Source organism: Oncorhynchus kisutch, unplaced genomic scaffold (assembly GCF_002021735.2).
Source record: "Oncorhynchus kisutch isolate 150728-3 unplaced genomic scaffold, Okis_V2 scaffold3899, whole genome shotgun sequence".
NCBI lineage: Eukaryota > Metazoa > Chordata > Actinopteri > Salmoniformes > Salmonidae > Oncorhynchus > Oncorhynchus kisutch.
In genome coordinates this window covers 188625-208647 of record NW_022265844.1, presented here as the reverse complement: position 1 = coordinate 208647, position 20023 = coordinate 188625, and the positions used below count along the sequence as shown (strand labels likewise).

The window sequence follows — 20023 nt, the reverse complement described above, 5'->3', positions numbered from 1 at the left end:
TTTAAAGAGTAGAAAGTGTCTCCCCTGTATTTCCTGGTCCAGGTCTGAGTGACTAAGGTGTCTCCCCTGTATTTCCTGGTCCAGGTCTAAGTGACTAAGTCAGGTCCAGGAAATGCAGGTTTTATATGTTTGAGTAAGGGCTTGTCTAACAGAGTTGACATGGTGTTTCAGGTCTCAGTAAGGGTGTATCTAACAGAGTTGACATGGTGTTTCAGGTCTCAGTAAGGGCTTGTCTAACAGAGTTGACATGGTGTTTCAGGTCTCAGTAAGGGTGTATCTAACAGAGTTGACATGGTGTTTCAGGTCTCAGTAAGGGTGTATCTAACAGAGTTGACATGGTGTTTCAGGTCTCAGTAAGGGTGTATCTAACAGAGTTGACATGGTGTTTCAGGTCTCAGTAAGGGTGTATCTAACAGAGTTGACATGGTGTTTCAGGTCTCAGTAAGGGTGTGTCTAACAGAGTTGACATGGTGTTTCAGGTCTCAGTAAGGGTGTATCTAACAGAGTTGACATGGTGTTTCAGGTCTCAGTAAGGGTGTGTCTAACAGAGTTGACATGGTGTTTCAGGTCTCAGTAAGGGTGTATCTAACAGAGTTGACATGGTGTTTCAGGTCTCAGTAAGGGCTTGTCTAACAGAGTTGACATGGTGTTTCAGGTCTCAGTAAGGGTGTATCTAACAGAGTTGACATGGTGTTTCAGGTCTCAGTAAGGGTGTATCTAACAGAGTTGACATGGTGTTTCAGGTCTCAGTAAGGGTGTATCTAACAGAGTTGACATGGTGTTTCAGGTCTCAGTAAGGGTGTATCTAACAGAGTTGACATGGTGTTTCAGGTCTCAGTAAGGGTGTGTCTAACAGAGTTGACATGGTGTTTCAGGTCTCAGTAAGGGTGTATCTAACAGAGTTGACATGGTGTTTCAGGTCTCAGTAAGGGTGTGTCTAACAGAGTTGACATGGTGTTTCAGGTCTCAGTAAGGGTGTATCTAACAGAGTTGACATGGTGTTTCAGGTCTCAGTAAGGGTGTGTCTAACAGAGTTGACATGGTGTTTCAGGTCTCAGTAAGGGTGTATCTAACAGAGTTGACATGGTGTTTCAGGTCTCAGTAAGGGTGTATCTAACAGAGTTGACATGGTGTTTCAGGTCTCAGTAAGGGCTTGTCTAACAGAGTTGACATGGTGTTTCAGGCCTCAGTAAGGGTGTATCTAACAGAGTTGACATGGTGTTTCAGGTCTCAGTAAGGGTGTATCTAACAGAGTTGACATGGTGTTTCAGGTCTCAGTAAGGGTGTATCTAACAGAGTTGACATGGTGTTTCAGGTCTCAGTAAGGGTGTGCCTAACGGAGGGATGGCCCAGTTTCAGGAGGAGATGAGGCAGCAGCTGGAGACCTCCATGCACGCAGAGCTGGACAAACTACTGGACACTGCCACGGGGGTCGACAAGGAGGTACACACACACACACACACTTCTCCCTCTCCCTGAGTCCGTCTGGTAGTGATTGTGTTCCCAAGATGAGGGGAGGGGAAATCAGGCGAGTGACACATACTGTAGCAGAGTGTCAAAGAGAGTCCACACACACACACACACACACACACACACACACACACACACACACACACACACACACACACACACACACACACACACACACACACACACCTATAAGCATTTCACATCAATCATGAAAGCCATGATGATATTGGTTGGCTTTGAACAGAAATGCTGTTTGATGATGTGTTTATAAATGTACTCATCAATAAATCAACCATATTACATGAACGATGAAAACATTCAGCCTCCGAGATGAGATCTGCTTTTTCATCTATACTATGTAGAACTGGGTTTAAATCTTTAAACATCTTCAGCGTTTGCTTTAGTCTGCCTGGAGTGACAGGAGGACAGAGTTTGTTTTAGTCTGCCTGGAGTGACAGGAAGACAGAGTTTGTTTTAGTCTGTCTGGAGTGACAGGAGGACAGTTTGTTTTAGTCTGTCTGGAGTGACAGGAGGACAGTTTGTTTTAGTCTGCCTGGAGTGACAGGAGGACAGTTTGTTTTAGTCTGTCTGGAGTGACAGGAGGACAGAGTTTGTTTTAGTCTGCCTGGAGTGACAGGAGGACAGTTTGCTTTAGTCTGCCTGGAGTGACAGGAGGACAGTTTGTTTTAGTCTGTCTGGAGTGACAGGAGGACAGTTTATTTTAGTCTGCCTGGAGTGACAGGAGGACAGTTTGTTTTAGTCTGTCTGGAGTGACAGGAGGACAGTTTGTTTTAGTCTGTCTGGAGTGACAGGAGGACAGTTTGTTTTAGTCTGCCTGGAGTGACAGGAGGACAGTTTGTTTTAGTCTGTCTGGAGTGACAGGAGGACAGTTTGTTTTAGTCTGTCTGGAGTGACAGGAGGACAGTTTGTTTTAGTCTGCCTGGAGTGACAGGAGGACAGTTTGTTTTAGTCTGCCTGGAGTGACAGGAGGACAGTTTGTTTTAGTCTGTCTGGAGTGACAGGAGGACAGTTTGTTTTAGTCTGTCTGGAGTGACAGGAGGACAGTTTGTTTTAGTCTGTCTGGAGTGACAGGAGGGCAGTTTGTTTTAGTCTGTCTGGAGTGACAGGAGGACAGAGTTTGTTTTAGTCTGTCTGGAGTGACAGGAGGACAGTTTGTTTTAGTCTGTCTGGAGTGACAGGAGGACAGTTTGTTTTAGTCTGTCTGGAGTGACAGGAGGACAGAGTTTGTTTTAGTCTGTCTGGAGTGACAGGAGGACAGTTTGTTTTAGTCTGCCTGGAGTGACAGGAGGACAGTTTGTTTTAGTCTGCCTGGAGTGACAGGAGGACAGTTTGTTTTAGTCTGTCTGGAGTGACAGGAGGACAGTTTGTTTTAGTCTGCCTGGAGTGACAGGAGGACAGTTTGTTTTAGTCTGTCTGGAGTGACAGGAGGACAGTTTGTTTTAGTCTGTCTGGAGTGACAGGAGGACAGTTTGTTTTAGTCTGTCTGGAGTGACAGGAGGACAGTTTGTTTTAGTCTGTCTGGAGTGACAGGAGGACAGTTTGTTTTAGTCTGTCTGGAGTGACAGGAGGACAGTTTGTTTTAGTCTGTCTGGAGTGACAGGAGGACAGAGTTTGTTTTAGTCTGTCTGGAGTGACAGGAGGACAGAGTTTTGTTTTTTGAGATGTTTTTATTTATTGGTTCCATTGCAACAGGCAGCTCAATCAAACACCGATACAGTATTTGGTACAACCAGTAACCCAGCATATCTCTGTCTGTTTGTATGCCTACTGGGGAGAAAGTAATGTTGTTGTTCTAACGTATACTCCTTGTGTATTCCAGGTCTCCAAGAAGGACTTTGATGGATTCAAGAAGCTGTTCCACAGGTTTCTGCAGGTGAAAGGGCCATCGGTGGACTGGCCCAAGATACACAGACCTCCAGAAGACTCAGTAAGGCTCAAATAAAAACCCTGTGTGTGTGTGTGTGTACTGTACATTGTGTGTGTATCTGTTAGCTCATCAGTGAGTGATCCAGTAATACGGTGTGATGAAGTGGACTCTCTCAGGCAGATGGGAACAGTGGAGGCCAGGGGGAGAGCTCACACGGTGAGGCCAGCTTTGGGGTCTCTTCCTCTGGGCATGCAGCCAGCTGGCTCCCCCTGTCTCTGCTAGAGCTCCAGGGCTCCCTCCACAACCCCCAAGCTTTCTCTCACAGCTGACTGGGCCCAGAAACAGAGACCTGTGAAAGAAAGAGAGAGAGAGAGACCTGGGGAAGAAAGCGAGAGACCTGGGGAAGAAAGAGAGAGACCTGGGGAAGAAAGCGAGAGAGACCTGGGGAAGAAAGCGAGAGAGACCTGGGGAAGAAAGCGAGAGAGAGACCTGAGGAAGAAAGCGAGAGAGAGACCTGGGGAAGAAAGAGAGAGAGAGACCTGGGGAAGAAAGAGAGAGAGAGACCTGGGGAAGAAAGAGAGAGAGAGACCTGGGGAAGAAAGAGAGAGAGAGACCTGGGGAAGAAAGAGAGAGACCTGGGGAAGAATGAGAGAGAGAGAGACCTGGGGAAGAATGAGAGAGAGAGAGACCTGGGGAAGAATGAGAGAGAGAGAGAGAGACCTGGGGAAGAAAGAGAGAGAGAGAGAGAGACCTGGGGAAGAAAGAGAGAGAGAGAGACCTGGGGAAGAAAGAGAGAGAGAGACAGAATAGAGAGAGAGACAGAATAGAGAGAGAGACAGAATAGAGAGAGAGACAGAAGGAGAGAGAGACAGAATAGAGAGAGAGACAGACTAGAGAGAGACAGAATAGAGAGAGGGACAGAATAGAGAGAGAGACAGAATAGAGAGAGAGAGACAGAATAGAGAGAGAGGGACAGAATAGAGAGAGAGACAGAATAGAGAGAGAGACAGAATAGAGAGAGAGACAGAATAGAGAGAGAGACAGAATAGAGAGAGAGACAGAATAGAGAGAGAGACAGAATAGAGAGAGAGACAGAATAGAGAGAGAGAGACAGAAGGAGTGAGAGACAGAAGGAGTGAGAGACAGAAGGAGAGAGAGACAGAAGGAGAGAGAGAGACAGAATAGAGAGAGAGACAGAATAGAGAGAGAGAGACAGAAGGAGAGAGAGACAGAATAGAGAGAGAGAGACAGAATAGAGAGAGAGAGAGACAGAGACAGAAGGAGAGAGAGAAACAGAGACCAGGGAAAGAAATAGAGACAGAATAGAGAGAGAGACAGAATAGAGAGAGAGAGACAGAGACAGAAGGAGAGAGAGAAACAGAGACCAGGGAAAGAAATAGAGACAGAATAGAGAGAGAGACAGAATAGAGAGAGAGAGACAGAAGGAGAGAGAGACAGAATAGAGAGAGAGAGACAGAATAGAGAGAGAGAGAGACAGAGACAGAAGGAGAGAGAGAAACAGAGACCAGGGAAAGAAATAGAGACAGAATAGAGAGAGAGACAGAATAGAGAGAGAGAGACAGAAGGAGAGAGTGACAGAGAAAGAAGGAGAGAGAGAAACAGAGACCAGGGAAAGAAATAGAGACAGAATGGAGAGAGAGGGATGTCTCATTAGGTTCTGTGGATAGGGAAAGAAAGTGACAGAGGGCACCGTAATAATTTTTTTTTTTGCAGTTTTGTTTACGTGTAGGACTGCACATATACATGTGTGTGTGTGAGAGGTGGGGCTGGGTGTGGGTGTGTCGTAGTTTGTTCATGTTGAAATGACCTTTGATGGCTTTGTTCCTATGAACCAGCAGTCTTCAAAATGAGTGATGAGTAGTATGTGTGCGTGTGTGATGATGGATGTTTGTGTGCATGTTTGAGTGATTTATGTTGTGAGGGTGTGTGTTCTGTATACGTGAGGAGAGCAGAACCTAAACATCCTTTAACTCACATGTTCTGCTCAATGAATCAGAGCCTAGTCACGTGGTTCTATACTAACATTCCAAATGGGGACTAGTGTGAGAGCAGAACCTAAACATCCTTTAACTCACATAATATCACATAGGTTCATTCATTTGGGGCTAATTCCCCATCTGAGGAAGTGGTTCGCTAAATGTAGCCTATTAGTGATGGTTAGCCATGTTATTGGTATATAACAGTTCATGTGATGTATAGGCCCATGCAACCACCTTGAATGGCAGTCGGGAGTAGTGCCCTTTGTTCAATAGTAAATACAATTCAGACCAGAAAGCGGGGACCCCCCCAACAGTAAGAACAGTGGTTGCTTGTAATACAGGGTTTTCCCCTGGCGTTCAGCCTCCATTTTGAAACATTGCAATCCGAAAGCATTTCACAAAGGAAAGAGCGAGTGAAACTGCACTGCTTCAGCAAGCAGGAACTCTGTGGTCCAGATGACTGACCAGTGGGCCAGATGACTGACCAGTGGGCCAGATGACTGACCAGTGGTCCAGATGACTGACCAGTGGGCCAGATGACTGACCAGTGGGCCAGGTGGAAATGTTTTGCGAACCTTACTTATTCATTCAACTAGTTTGAATACAAAACAGTCCATCCATCCTTGATGGGCGATATGAGTGATGCATTAAAGTAACCCAACCTGATAACCTGGCGTTGACAACGTGTCAGTGTTTGGCCTGTGGATTGGGACGGTCCTGGCTTATTTCCCTTCTTGGCCTCAGTTGCATAAGAATTATTGTTTGCAATGTGTTCCAAGCTGAAGCTAGGGAGGGGCAGAGTGGAGGACAGAGGGATTGGATGACATAGGCTTGCTGGGAAACAGGATTCAGGAACCTTCTGGGAGATAGGAAGAGCTCACTATTCTTTGAAGGGTTCCACTATTCTTTGGAGGGTTCCACTATTCTTTGGAGGGTTCCACTATTCTTTGAAGGGTTCCACTATTCTGTGGAGGGTCCCATTATTCTTTGGAGGGTTCCACTATTCTTTGGAGGGTTCCACTATTCTTTGGAGGGTTCCACTATTCTTTGGAGGGTTCCACTATTCTTTGGAGGGTTCCACTATGCTTTGGAGTGTTCCACTATGCTTTGGAGTGTTCCACTATTCTTTGGAGTGTTCCACTATTCTTTGGAGTGTTCCACTATTCTTTGGAGTGTTCCACTATTCTTTGGAGGGTTCCACTATTCTTTGGAGGGTTCCACTATTCTTTGGAGTGTTCCACTATTCTTTGGAGGGTTCCACTATTCTTTGGAGTGTTCCACTATTCTTTGGAGTGTTCCACTATTCTTTGGAGTGTTCCACTATTCTTTGGAGTGTTCCACTATTCTTTGTCAATGTAATTTACAAAATAGCCCCCAACACTCTACTCAACAAATTCAATGCAGTCTATCACAGTGCCATCCGTTTAGTCACCAAAGCCCCATATACTACCTACCACTGCGACCTGTACTCTCTCGTTGGCTGGCCCCCTTATCTACAAGCCCTTTCTGCTAGGTAAAGCCCCGCCTTATCTCAGCTCACTGGTCACCATAGCAGCACTCACCCGTACCACGTGCTCCAGCACATATATCTCACTGGTCACCCCCAAAGCCTATTCCTCCTTTGGCCGCCTTTCCTTATAGTTCTCTGCTGCTAATGACTGGAACGAACTGCAAAAATCACTGAAGCTGGAAACTCATATCTCCTTCACTAGCTTTAAGCAGCTCACAGATCACTGCCTCCCTGTACATAGCCCATCTACCTACCTCATCCCCATACTGTATTTATTTATTTATCTTGCTCCTTTGCACCACAGTATCTCTACTTGCACATTATTCTTCTGCACATCAATCACTCCAGTGTTTAATTGCTGTACTTCGCCACCATGGCCTATTTATTGCCTTACCTCACTTATCTTACCTGAATTAAAGGTTCCTTTCTTGTGGAATATTTTTTTAAATAATTATCCACATTTTCATACTAGTTTATATCAGGTATCTGGTAACCTGTTTATCCTGTTTCTGACATATCAGCTTCACTGTGAGATTATTAGAAGGTCAGTACAAATGTTAAAGCAACAATCAGCAGTAGAAACAATAACAAAGTGATTCCCCGCCCCTGTTTCGGTAAACAGCTGAGGGATGGGGCTGGAGAAATGGAACCACTCTCAAATTCATAGACGTAGCATCCATGATATCAAAAGTGTAGCTTTAACCATGTTTTGATGCTATATAGTGTTTGTTTACTTTGATTACAAACATTGGAGTAAAACAAGCTTATATTTTGGGTTCTGATGGGGTACGACAAGCTCATGAGGCATATCATTCATTTGTATGTCCAAAAATGGATGTAACAACTGCTGATTGCCCCTTATTTAAGGAGCATTATGTCATGTAGTAGTGATGACAGGTAATAGGGAGCGAGAGTGTAGAGAGGGCCTCTTCAGCTCACATCCTCATCTTGACACCATTCAGGACCAGGTTTCTAATTTCTCTCATCTTGACACCATTCAGGACCAGGTTTCTCATTTCTCTCATCTTGACACGATTCAGGAGCAGGTTTCTCATTTCTCTCATCTTGACACCATTCAGGAGTAGGTTTCTCATTTCTCTCATCTTGACACCATTCAGGAGTAGGTTTCTCATTTCTCTCATCTTGACACCATTCAGGACCAGGTTTCTCATTTCTCTCATCTTGACACCATTCAGGACCAGGTTTCTCATTTCTCTCATCTTGACACCATTCAGGACCAGGTTTCTCATTTCTCTCATCTTGACACCATTCAGGACCAGGTTTCCCATTTCTCTCATCTTGACACCATTCAGGACCAGGTTTCTCTGACCTTGCAAGTCTTCTCTACTTTCATCCAGTATGGCCTTTCAGATGAGTGTTTCTTAATCATTAGTAGTTCTTGCCTCAGCACTACCCACCTGATTCAAATCATAATTTGAATCAGCTGTCTGCACCCTTTAGCATCACCAGGACCAGGAAGAAGAAACCCTGTTCTAGATCACAATGAATAAGATGACATGGACAGAGAGGATCTGATCTTAGATCAGGCCTGCTGCTCTGAGACACTACTGCTACTCTTCATCCAGTTGAGCTGATTGAGCTCAGTTCAAAAGCACAGAGTTGAGCTGATTGAGCTCGGTTCAAAAGTACAGAGTTGAGCTGATTGAGCTCAGTTCAAAAGCACAGAGTTGAGCTGATTGAGCTCAGTTCAAAAGTACAGAGTTGAGCTGATTGAGCTCAGTTCAAAAGCACATAGTTGAGCTGATTGAGCTCAGTTCAAAAGCACAGAGTTGAGCTGATTGAGCTCAGTTCAAAAGCACAGAGTTGAGCTGATTGAGCTCAGTTCAAAAGCACAGAGTTGAGCCGATTGAGCTCGGTTCAAAAGTACAGAGTTGAGCTGATTGAGCTCATTTCAAAAGTACAGAGTTACTTGGTGTAGTACCTCTCAGCACAGGGCTACTCAAATCAAATCAAATGTTATTAGTCAAATGCACCGAATACAACAGGTGTAGACCTAACAGTGAAATGCTGATTACAACAGGTGTAGACCTCACAGTGAAATGCTGAATACAACAGGTGTAGACCTAACAGTGAAATGCTGAATACAACAGGTGTAGACCTAACAGTGAAATGCTGAATACAACAGGTGTAGACCTAACAGTGAAATGCTGAATACAACAGGTGTAGACCTAACAGTGAAATGCTGATTACAACAGGTGTAGACCTAACAGTGAAATGCTGAATACAACAGGTGTAGACCTAACAGTGAAATGCTGAATACAACAGGTGTAGACCTAACAGTGAAATGCTGAATACAACAGGTGTAGACCTTACAGTGAAATGCTGATTACAACAGGTGTAGACCTAACAGTGAAATGCTGAATACAACAGGTGTAGACCTAACAGTGAAATGCTGAATACAACAGGTGTAGACCTAACAGTGAAATGCTGAATACAACAGGTGTAGACCTCACAGTGAAATGCTGAATACAACAGGTGTAGACCTCACAGTGAAATGCTGAATACAACAGGTGTAGACCTAACAGTGAAATGCTGAATACAACAGGTGTAGACCTAACAGTGAAATGCTGAATACAACAGGTGTAGACCTCACAGTGAAATGCTGAATACAACAGGTGTAGACCTAACAGTGAAATGCTGAATACAACAGGTGTAGACCTAACAGTGAAATGCTGAATACAACAGGTGTAGACCTCACAGTGAAATGCTGAATACAACAGGTGTAGACCTAACAGTGAAATGCTGAATACAACAGGTGTAGACCTCACAGTGAAATGCTGAATACAACAGGTGTAGACCTAACAGTGAAATGCTGAATACAACAGGTGTAGACCTAACAGTGAAATGCTGAATACAACAGGTGTAGACCTAACAGTGAAATGCTGAATACAACAGGTGTAGACCTAACAGTGAAATGCTGAATACAACAGGTGTAGACCTAACAGTGAAATGCTGAATACAACAGGTGTAGACCTCACAGTGAAATGCTGATTAGAACAGGTGTAGACCTCACAGTGAAATGCTGAATACAACAGGTGTAGACCTCACAGTGAAATGCTGAATACAACAGGTGTAGACCTCACAGTGAAATGCTGAATACAACAGGTGTAGACCTAACTGTGAAATGCTGAATACAACAGGTGTAGACCTCACAGTGAAATGCTGAATACAACAGGTGTAGACCTCACAGTGAAATGCTGAATACAACAGGTGTAGACCTCACAGTGAAATGCTGAATACAACAGGTGTAGACCTAACAGTGAAATGCTGAATACAACAGGTGTAGACCTCACAGTGAAATGCTGAATACAACAGGTGTAGACCTAACAGTGAAATGCTGAATACAACAGGTGTAGACCTCACAGTGAAATGCTGAATACAACAGGTGTAGACCTAACAGTGAAATGCTGAATACAACAGGTGTAGACCTCACAGTGAAATGCTGAATACAACAGGTGTAGACCTAACAGTGAAATGCTGAATACAACAGGTGTAGACCTAACAGTGAAATGCTGAATACAACAGGTGTAGACCTAACAGTGAAATGCTGAATACAACAGGTGTAGACCTAACAGTGAAATGCTGAATACAACAGGTGTAGACCTAACAGTGAAATGCTGAATACAACAGGTGTAGACCTAACAGTGAAATGCTGAATACAACAGGTGTAGACCTCACAGTGAAATGCTGATTACAACAGGTGTAGACCTCACAGTGAAATGCTGAATACAACAGGTGTAGACCTCACAGTGAAATGCTGAATACAACAGGTGTAGACCTCACAGTGAAATGCTGAATACAACAGGTGTAGACCTAACAGTGAAATGCTGAATACAACAGGTGTAGACCTAACAGTGAAATGCTTACTTACGAGCCCCTAACCAACAATGCAGTTTCAAAAAAATACAGATAAGAATAAGAGATAAAAGTAACAAGTAGTTAAAGAGCAGCAGCGAAATAACAATAGCGAGACTATATACAGGGGGGTACCGAGGCCGAGCAGTTGCCATACCAGGCAACCAGTGACGCAACCAGTCAGGATGCTCTCGATGGTGCAGCTGTAGGAACCTTTTGAGGATTTGAGGACACATGCCAAATCTTTTCAGTCTCCTGAGTGGTAATAGGTTTTGTCGTGCCCTCTTCACGACTGTCTTGGTGTGTTTGGACCATGTTAGTTTGTTGGTGATGTGGACACCAAGGAACTTGAAGCTCTCAACCTGCTCAACTACAGCCCTGTTGATGTGAATGGGGGCGTGGCTCGGTCCTCTTTTTCCTGTAGTCCACAATCATCTCCTTAGTCTTGATCATGTTGAGGGAGAGGTTGTTGTCTTAGCACCACACGGCCAGGTCTCTGACCTCCTCTCTATAGGCTGTCTCGTCGTTGTCGGTGATCAGGCCTACCACTTGTGTCATCAGCAAATTTAATGATGGTGTTGGAGTCGTGCCTGGTCGTGCAGTCATGAGTGAACAGGGAGTAGAGAAGGGGACCGAGCATGCACAGGCCCCTGTGTTGAAGATCAGCGTGGTGGATGTGTTGTTACCTACCCTTACCACCTGGGGGCGTCCCATCAGGAAGTCCCAGATCCAGTTGCAGAGGGAGGTGTTTTTTCCCAGGGTCCTTAGCTTATTGATGAGCTTTGAGGGCACTATGGCATTGAATGCTGAGCTGTAGTCAATGAATAGCATTCTCACATAGGTGTTCCTTTTGTCCAGTTGGGAAAGGGCAGTGTGGAGTGCAATGGAGATTGCAACATCTGTGGATCTGTTGGGGCGGTATGCAAATTGGAGTGGGTCTAGTGTTTCTGGGATGATGGTGTTGATGTGAGCCATGACCAGCCTTTCAAGGCACTTCATGGCTACAGATGTGAGTGCTACAGGTCTGTAGTCGTTTAGGCAGGTTACCTTAGTGTTCTTGGCACAGGGTCTATGGTGGTCTGCTTAAAGCATGTTGGTATTACAGACTCGGACAAGGAGAGGTTGAAAATGTCAGTCAAGACACTTGCCAGTTAGTCAGCGCATGCTCGCAGTACACGTCCTGGTAATCCGTCTGGCCCTGCGGCCTTGTGAATGTTGACCTGTTTAAAGGTCTTACTCACATCAGCTGCGGTGAGCGTGATTACACAGTCTTCCGGAACAGCTGGTGCTCTCATGCATGTTTCAGTGTTATTTTCCTCGAAGCGAGCATATAACTAGTTTAGCTCGTCTGGTAGGCTAGTGTCACTGGGCAGCTCTCGGCTGTGCTTCCCTTTATAGTCTGTAATGGTTTGCAAGCCCTGCCACATCCAACGAGCATCAATGTAGTACAATTCGATCTTAGTCCTGTATGGCGCTTTGCCTGTTTTACCGTTCGTCGGAGGGCGTAGCGGATATCTTATAAGCTTCCCGGGTTAGAGTCCCGCTCCTTGAAAGCTGCAGCTCTATCCTTTAGCTCAGTGCGGATGCTGCCTGTAATCCATGGCTTCTGGTTGGGGTATGTACTTACGGTCACTGTGGGGACGACGTCATTGATGCACTTATTGATGAAGCCAATGACTGATGTGGTGTATTCCTCAATGCCATCGGAGGAATCTCGGAACATATTCCAGTCTGTGCTAGCAAAACAGTCCTGTAGCTTAGCATCTGCTTCCTCTGACCACTTTTTTATAGACTGAGTCATTGGTGCTTCCTGCTTTAATTTTTGCTTGTAAGCAGGAATCAGGAGGATAGAATTATGGTCAGATTTGCCAAATGGAGGGCGAGGGAGAGCTTTGTATGCATCTCTGTGTGTGGAGTAAAGGTGGTCCAGATCTTTGTATGTGTCTCTGTGTGGAGTAAAGGTGGTCCTGAGCTTTGTATGCGTCTCTGTGTGGAGTAAAGGTGGTCCAGAGTAAAGGTGGTCCAGAGTTTTTCCCCTCTGGTTCCACATTTAACATGCTGATAGAAATTTGGTAAAACGGAATTAAGTTTCCCTGCATTAAAGTCCCCAGCTACTAGGAGCGCCGCCTCTGGGTGAGCGTTTTCTTGTTTGCTTATAGCATTGAATAAGCTGTATTCTGCCATCTTAGTGCCTCTGACTGTGGTGGTTTGTATAAACAGCTACAAAGAATACAGATGAAAACTCTCTCGGTAGGTAGTGTGGTCTACAGCTTATCATGAGAAACTCTACCTCAGGTGAGCAATAGCTTGAGAATTCCTTAGATATCGTGCACCAGCTGTTGTTTACAAAAATACATAGACTGCCGCCCCTTGTCTTACCAGACACCGCTGTTCTATCCTGCCGGTACATCGTATAACCAGCCAGCTGTATGTTGATATTGTCATCGTTCAGCCATGACTCCGTGAAGCATAAGATGTTACAGTTTTTAATGTCCCCATTGGGAGTTTAATCTTCCGCGTAACTCGTCGATTTTATTGTCCAAAGATTGCACGTTTGCTAGCAGAATGGAGGGAGGTGGGGGTTTATTCGATCGCCCACGAATTCTCAGAAGGCAGCCCGACTTTTGGACTCTCTATTTCCCCGCCTCCTCTTCACGCAGATCACAGGGATCGGGTCCTGTTCCAGAGGAAAGTGTATCTTTTGCGTCGGGCTCGTCAGAGTCGTGAAAGAAGAAAAAGGATTCTGCTAGTCCGTGGTGAGTAGTCGCAGTCCTGATGTCTAGAAGTTATTTTCGATCATAAGAGACGGTAGAGGTTATGTACAAAATAAGTTTTAAAAAAAAGTTACAACGCAAATAAACAAACAACCAAACACAATCGGCTGGGGGCACGTAAAACGTCTGCCATCTTCTCCGGCGCCATCTTACTCAATGAAGATCTCTAACATCAGCTGTCGTGTTTATTTAACCAGACAAGTCACGTTAACAACCAATTCTTATTTAGACACACAGACAACATTTCAATCCCACTGAGATTTCTGTCAGGTCTGATGTTGAGTTGAGGACTCAGACATTTCTTTTTTAACTAGGCAAGTCAGTTATGAACAGTAATGGCCTAGGAACAGTGGGTTAACTGCCTTGTTCAGGGGCAGAACAACAGATGTTTTACCTTGTCAGCTCTGGGATTTGATCTTACAACCTTTCGGTTACTAGTCCAACGCTCTAACCACTAGGCTCCCTGCCAACATACAGGTACTCAGGAATAGGGTTTTAAATCACAGGGTTGCCATAGTTTTCTTTCAGTATAAAATTACAATATTGCTATATTCTCCCTCAGTTTAAAACCACAGGGTTGCCATAGTTTCTCCTCAGTATAAAATTACAGTGTTGCCATATTCTCCCTCAGTATAAAACCACAGGGTTGCCATAGTTTCTTCTCAGTATAAAATTACAATATTGCCATATTCTCCCTCGGTTTAAAACCACAGGGTTGTCATAGTTTCTTCTCAGTATAAAATTACAGTATTGCCATATTCTCCCTTGGTTTAAAACCACAGGGTTGTCATAGTTTCTTCTCAGTATAAAATGACAGTGTTGCCATATTCTCCCTCAGTATAGAATTCCAGTATTACCATAGTTTTCTCTGTTTTAAACCACAGGGTTGCCATGTCTCTAGGGATGCTCTTTGAAGTCCATTCTCTCAGCTGTGTGCGTCAGTCGTACTACTGAGTATTCTGATCCAGCATCAACACACAGGCTGCATCCCAAAGGGAACCCTAATTCACTATACTGTGGACTCTGGTCAAAAGCAGTGCACTATATAGGGAATAGGGTGCCATTTTGGAATGCACACACGGGGGGGGGGGGGGTCTGGGTTCCAAATGCACGTCCCAAATGGAACCCTATTCCCTTTATAGCACACTTTCCTTGAGACTTTACCTTGAACTCAGTCACAGTTGGGAAGGGATGGAGAATGAAGGAAAGGAAAGTGAAGGAATCCAAGATGTGTGTGTGGAGAACTTCTGAGGAGACACTCTGTAGTTTGGTTTCAGTGTGTTCTCTCTGTCTGGATGCCTCTGTATCCTCTCTGATGTCTTGTTGCTGTTCTGATAGAACCCCGGCTGTTGGGAAAAAGACTGAGTCACTATCTGGAAGCAGAGTTTACGTTGCGTAGAGAGGGAGAGGAGGCTAAGTGCTATGGATGACCTGATGCTAAATTGGGCCTAGCTGGCTCACACACACACTAACATATACACTGTCACAAACACTGGCATACACACACACTGTCACATACACACACTGTCACATACACACAACACAAATCCCGGGTTGTTTCCCCCTCAGTAGCAGACCCTCACTGCTGGGCCTTCTCATTTATTAGAGAGAGAGAATCACACTTACACTCACTCCTCTCAAACAGAGTCCGTCTTATGGGAGAGGTAGAGGGAGGATGGGAGGAGGGGGAGGGGGGAAGGGAAGGGAAGGGAAGGAGAGGGGGAGGGGAAGGAGAGGGGGAGGAGAGGTAGAGGTGGGAGAATTATTTTAAATATTTTGTCACACCGGATAGCTGCAGTGAAATGCGTTGTTTTACATGGCCAGCAATAGTAGTATGGCTCCCCTGAAGCAATTTAGGAAAAAGCACCAGAAAAGCACATCAAAAAATGACACGTAACAAATCACACAAAGACATGAGGGGGAACAGAGGAATAAATACATGTAGTGTGATTGGGGAATGAAAACCAGGTGTGCAGGGAACAAGACCAAACAAATGGATACATGAGAAATGGAGCGGCGATGGCTAGAAAGCCGGTGACGTCGACCGCTGAACAAGGAGAGGAGCCGACTTCGGAGGAAGTCGTGACATTAATAAATGATGGCTAGAAAGCTGGTGACGTCGACCGCTGAACGCCGCCCCAACAAGGAGAGGAACCGACTTCGGCGGAAGTCGTGACATTAATAAACGATGGCTAGAAAGCTGGTGACGTCGACCGCTGAACGCCGCCCCAACAAGGAGAGGAACCGACTTCGGCGGAAGTCGTGACATTAATAAACGATGGCTAGAAAGCTGGTGACGTCGACCGCTGAACACCGCCCCAACAAGGAGAGGAGCCGACTTCGGAGGAAGTCGTGACATTAATAAACGATGGCTAGAAAGCTGGTGACGTCGACCGCTGAACACCGCCCCAACAAGGAGAGGAACCGACTTCGGCGGAAGTCGTGACATTAATAAACGATGGCTAGAAAGCTGGTGACGTCGACCGCTGAACACCGCGCCAACAAGGAGAGGAACCGACTTCGGCGGAAGTCGTGACATTAATAAACGATGGCTAGAAAGCTGGTGACGTCGACCGCTGAACACCGCCAGAACAAGGAGAGGAGCCGACTTCGGAGGAAGTCGTGACATTAATAAACGATGGCTAGAAAGCTGGTGACGTCGACCGCTGAACACCGCCCCAACAAGGAGAGGAACCGACTTCGGCGGAAGTCGTGACATTAATAAACGATGGCTAGAAAGCTGGTGACGTCGACCGCTGAACACCGCGCCAACAAGGAGAGGAACCGACTTCGGAGGAAGTCGTGACATTAATAAACGATGGCTAGAAAGCTGGTGACGTCGACCGCTGAACACCGCCCCAACAAGGAGAGGAACCGACTTCGGCGGAAGTCGTGACATTAATAAACGATGGCTAGAAAGCTGGTGACGTCGACCGCTGAACACCGCGCCAACAAGGAGAGGAACCGACTTCGGAGGAAGTCGTGACATTAATAAACGATGGCTAGAAAGCTGGTGACGTCGACCGCTGAACACCGCCCCAACAAGGAGAGGAACCGACTTCGGCGGAAGTCGTGACATTAATAAACGATGGCTAGAAAGCTGGTGACGTCGACCGCTGAACACCGCGCCAACAAGGAGAGGAACCGACTTCGGAGGAAGTCGTGACATTAATAAACGATGGCTAGAAAGCTGGTGACGTCGACCGCTGAACACCGCCCCAACAAGGAGAGGAGCCGACTTCGGAGGAAGTCTTGACATTAATAAACGATGGCTAGAAAGCTGGTGACGTCGACCGCTGAACACCGCCCCAACAAGGAGAGGAACCGACTTCGGCGGAAGTCGTGACATTAATAAACGATGGCTAGAAAGCTGGTGACGTCGACCGCTGAACACGGCGCCAACAAGGAGAGGAGCCGACTTCGGAGGAAGTCGTGACATTAATAAACGATGGCTAGAAAGCTGGTGACGTCGACCGCTGAACACCGCCCCAACAAGGAGAGGAACCGACTTCGGCGGAAGTCGTGACATTAATAAACGATGGCTAGAAAGCTGGTGACGTCGACCGCTGAACACCGCGCCAACAAGGAGAGGAACCGACTTCGGAGGAAGTCGTGACATTAATAAACGATGGCTAGAAAGCTGGTGACGTCGACCGCTGAACACCGCCAGAACAAGGAGAGGAGCCGACTTCGGCGGAAGTCGTGACGCAAACTTAATCTGAAAGTTTCAATAGTGATTATGTTAAACCCAAGAACATGTTTTAGAACAGTAATCTTAGTAAGAAATATTCTAACATGATTGCCATTGTTAGCTAGATAGCTAGCTAAAACGATTGCCTAGCGACAAACATCATAAGAGGATTTGTAAGAAGATATGAGAAGTTTGTAAAAACTAGATAAACAAAATTTTTTTAAATAAACAAAAATACATTGTAGAAACTATAAAGACACTGTCCCGACCGTCAGAAGAAATGGACCAAAGCGCAGCGTGGTGACCGCACACTACTTTATTTCTAATGTCGCCAACAATAAACAATACCAACCGACCGTGAAGCTTAAGAGGGCTATAGTGCCACTAACAAAGTCAACTTCCCACAAATAACAAAGGGAAAAAGGCTGCCTAAGTATGATTCCCAATCAGAGACAACGATAGACAGCTGTCCCTGATTGACAACCATACCCGGCCAAAACATAGAAGTACAAAACATAGAAGTACAAAACATAGAATGCCCACCCAAATCACACCCTGAGACATAGAGACATAAAAAGGCTCTCTAAGGTCAGGGCGTGACAGACACCAGCCTAGGAGATGTTGTGGCAGGACTTGAAACAAGCAGTTCATGCTTAAAAACCCACAAATGTTGCAGAGTTAAACCAGTTCTGCATACAAGAGTGGGCCAAAATTCCTCCACAGCAGTGTGAGAGACTGATTAACAACTACAAGGAAGCATTTGGTTTCAGTCATTGGCGCTAATGGTGGCACAACCAGTTATTGAGTGTAAGGGGGAAATTACGTTTTCACACGGGAATTGTGGTTCGCATAACTTTGTTTAACTAAATTAAATATTTGTAAACTCAGGTTCCCTTTATCTAATATTAGGTTTTGGTTGAAGATCTGATAACATTCAGTATCAAAACTGTGAAAAAAAATAGAGAAAATCAGAAACGTGGAAAATAACTTTTCACAGATCACACTTAGAATGTCACAGATTTAATTATGGCCTAAAATAAACATGTTCATATGGGCAGAATATTGTAGCCTCGGCCCACATGAACACATTTATTTTAGGCCATAATTAAATCTGTAAACTACATGTACAGTATTCTGCCCATATGAATGAATATGGGATTGAATGAAAATCAGTAAACATACACATTTAATAACAGACTCATGAACACGATCACGCACTAGTCTACAGCTGGTTTCACAGCTTCCCCTGGGCTTCACAGCTTCCCCGGTGCTTCACAGCGAGAGAGAATGTTCCCCGGGGCTTCATAGCTTCCCCGGTGTTTCACAGCTTCCCCGGTTCTTCACAGCTTCCCCGGTGCTTCACAGCTTCCCCGGTGCTTCACAGCTTTCCCGGTTCTTCACAGCTTCCCCGGTGCTTCACAGCTTCCCCGGTTCTTCACAGCTTCCCCGGTGTTTCACAGCTTCCCCGGTGCTTCACAGCTTCCCCGGGGCTTCACAGCTTCCCCGGTGCTTCACAGCTTCCCCGGGGCTTCACAGCTTCCCCGGGGCTTCACAGCTTCCCCGGTGCTTCACAGCTTCCCCGGGCTTCACAGCTTCCCCGGTTCTTCACAGCTTCCCCGGTGCTTCACAGCTTCCCCGGTGCTTCACAGCTTCCCCGGAAGCTTCCCCGGTGTTTCACAGCTTCCCCGGTTCTTCACAGCTTGGAGCAGTGGAGGAAGGAGTTTGCTTTTGCTGCAGTGTTCACGTTAAAATATTACGCGTTGCAGCGGTGCTTCACACACACACACACACACACACACACACACACACACACACACACACACACACACACACACACACACACACACACACACACACACACACCTTCTCTCTCTTATATACACACACACACACACACATACACACACACACACCTTCTCTCTTATACACACACACACACACACACACACACACACACACACACACACACACACACACACACACACACACACACACACACACACACACACACACACACCTTCTCTCTCTTATACACACACACACACACACACACCTTCTCTCTCTTATACATACACACACACACACACACACCTTCTCTCTCTTATACATACACACACACACACCTTCTCTCTCTTATACATACACACACACACCTTCTCTCTTACACATACGATGAGCTTTATGAAACAGAGGAGGGCGGGGAACAGGTGATTGTTTTATTGTTGTTTTGGTATATCCTCAGTGAGTGAAGGGATGCTAGAACGAGGAGATCCCCCTCTGTCTTTGCATGTTAAGGGCCAGTCTATGGGCTGAATGTCACCTCCCCCTCTGTCTTTGCAAGTTAAGGGCCAGTCTATGGGCTGAATGTCACCTCCCCCTCTGTCTTTGCAAGTTATGGGCCAGTCTATGGGCTGAATGTCACCTCCCCTCAGTCTTTGCAAGTTAAGGGCCAGTCTATGGGCTGAATGTCACCTCCCCCTCATTCTTTGCAAGTTAAGGGCCAGTCTATGGGCTGAATGTCACCTCCCCCTCAGTCTTTGCAAGTTAAGGGCCAGTCTATGGGCTGAATGTCACCTCCCCCTCAGTCTTTGCAAGTTAAGGGCCAGTCTATGGGCTGAATGTCACCTCCCCCTCTGTCTTTGCAAGTTAAGGGCCAGTCTATGGGCTGAATGTCACCTCCCCTCAGTCTTTGCAAGTTAAGGGCCAGTCTATGGGCTGAATGTCACCTCCCCCTCATTCTTTGCAAGTTAAGGGCCAGTCTATGGGCTGAATGTCACCTCCCCCTCAGTCTTTGCAAGTTAAGGGCCAGTCTAT

General features: G+C 45.8%; 1 protein-coding gene across 2 annotated transcripts in view; it reads left to right on the top strand.

The window, feature by feature from the left end:
• LOC116372075 (UTP--glucose-1-phosphate uridylyltransferase-like) overlaps positions 1–20023 on the top strand; it is a 66692-nt gene that overhangs the window by 12453 nt on the left and 34216 nt on the right. For both annotated transcript variants that reach the window (XM_031821155.1, XM_031821154.1), the window contains exons 2-3: positions 1316–1443; positions 3311–3418. In XM_031821155.1, the coding sequence (XP_031677015.1) occupies positions 1345–1443; positions 3311–3418 (207 nt within the window). In that variant the 5' untranslated portion in view covers positions 1316–1344. The remainder of the gene's footprint in view (positions 1–1315; positions 1444–3310; positions 3419–20023) is intronic.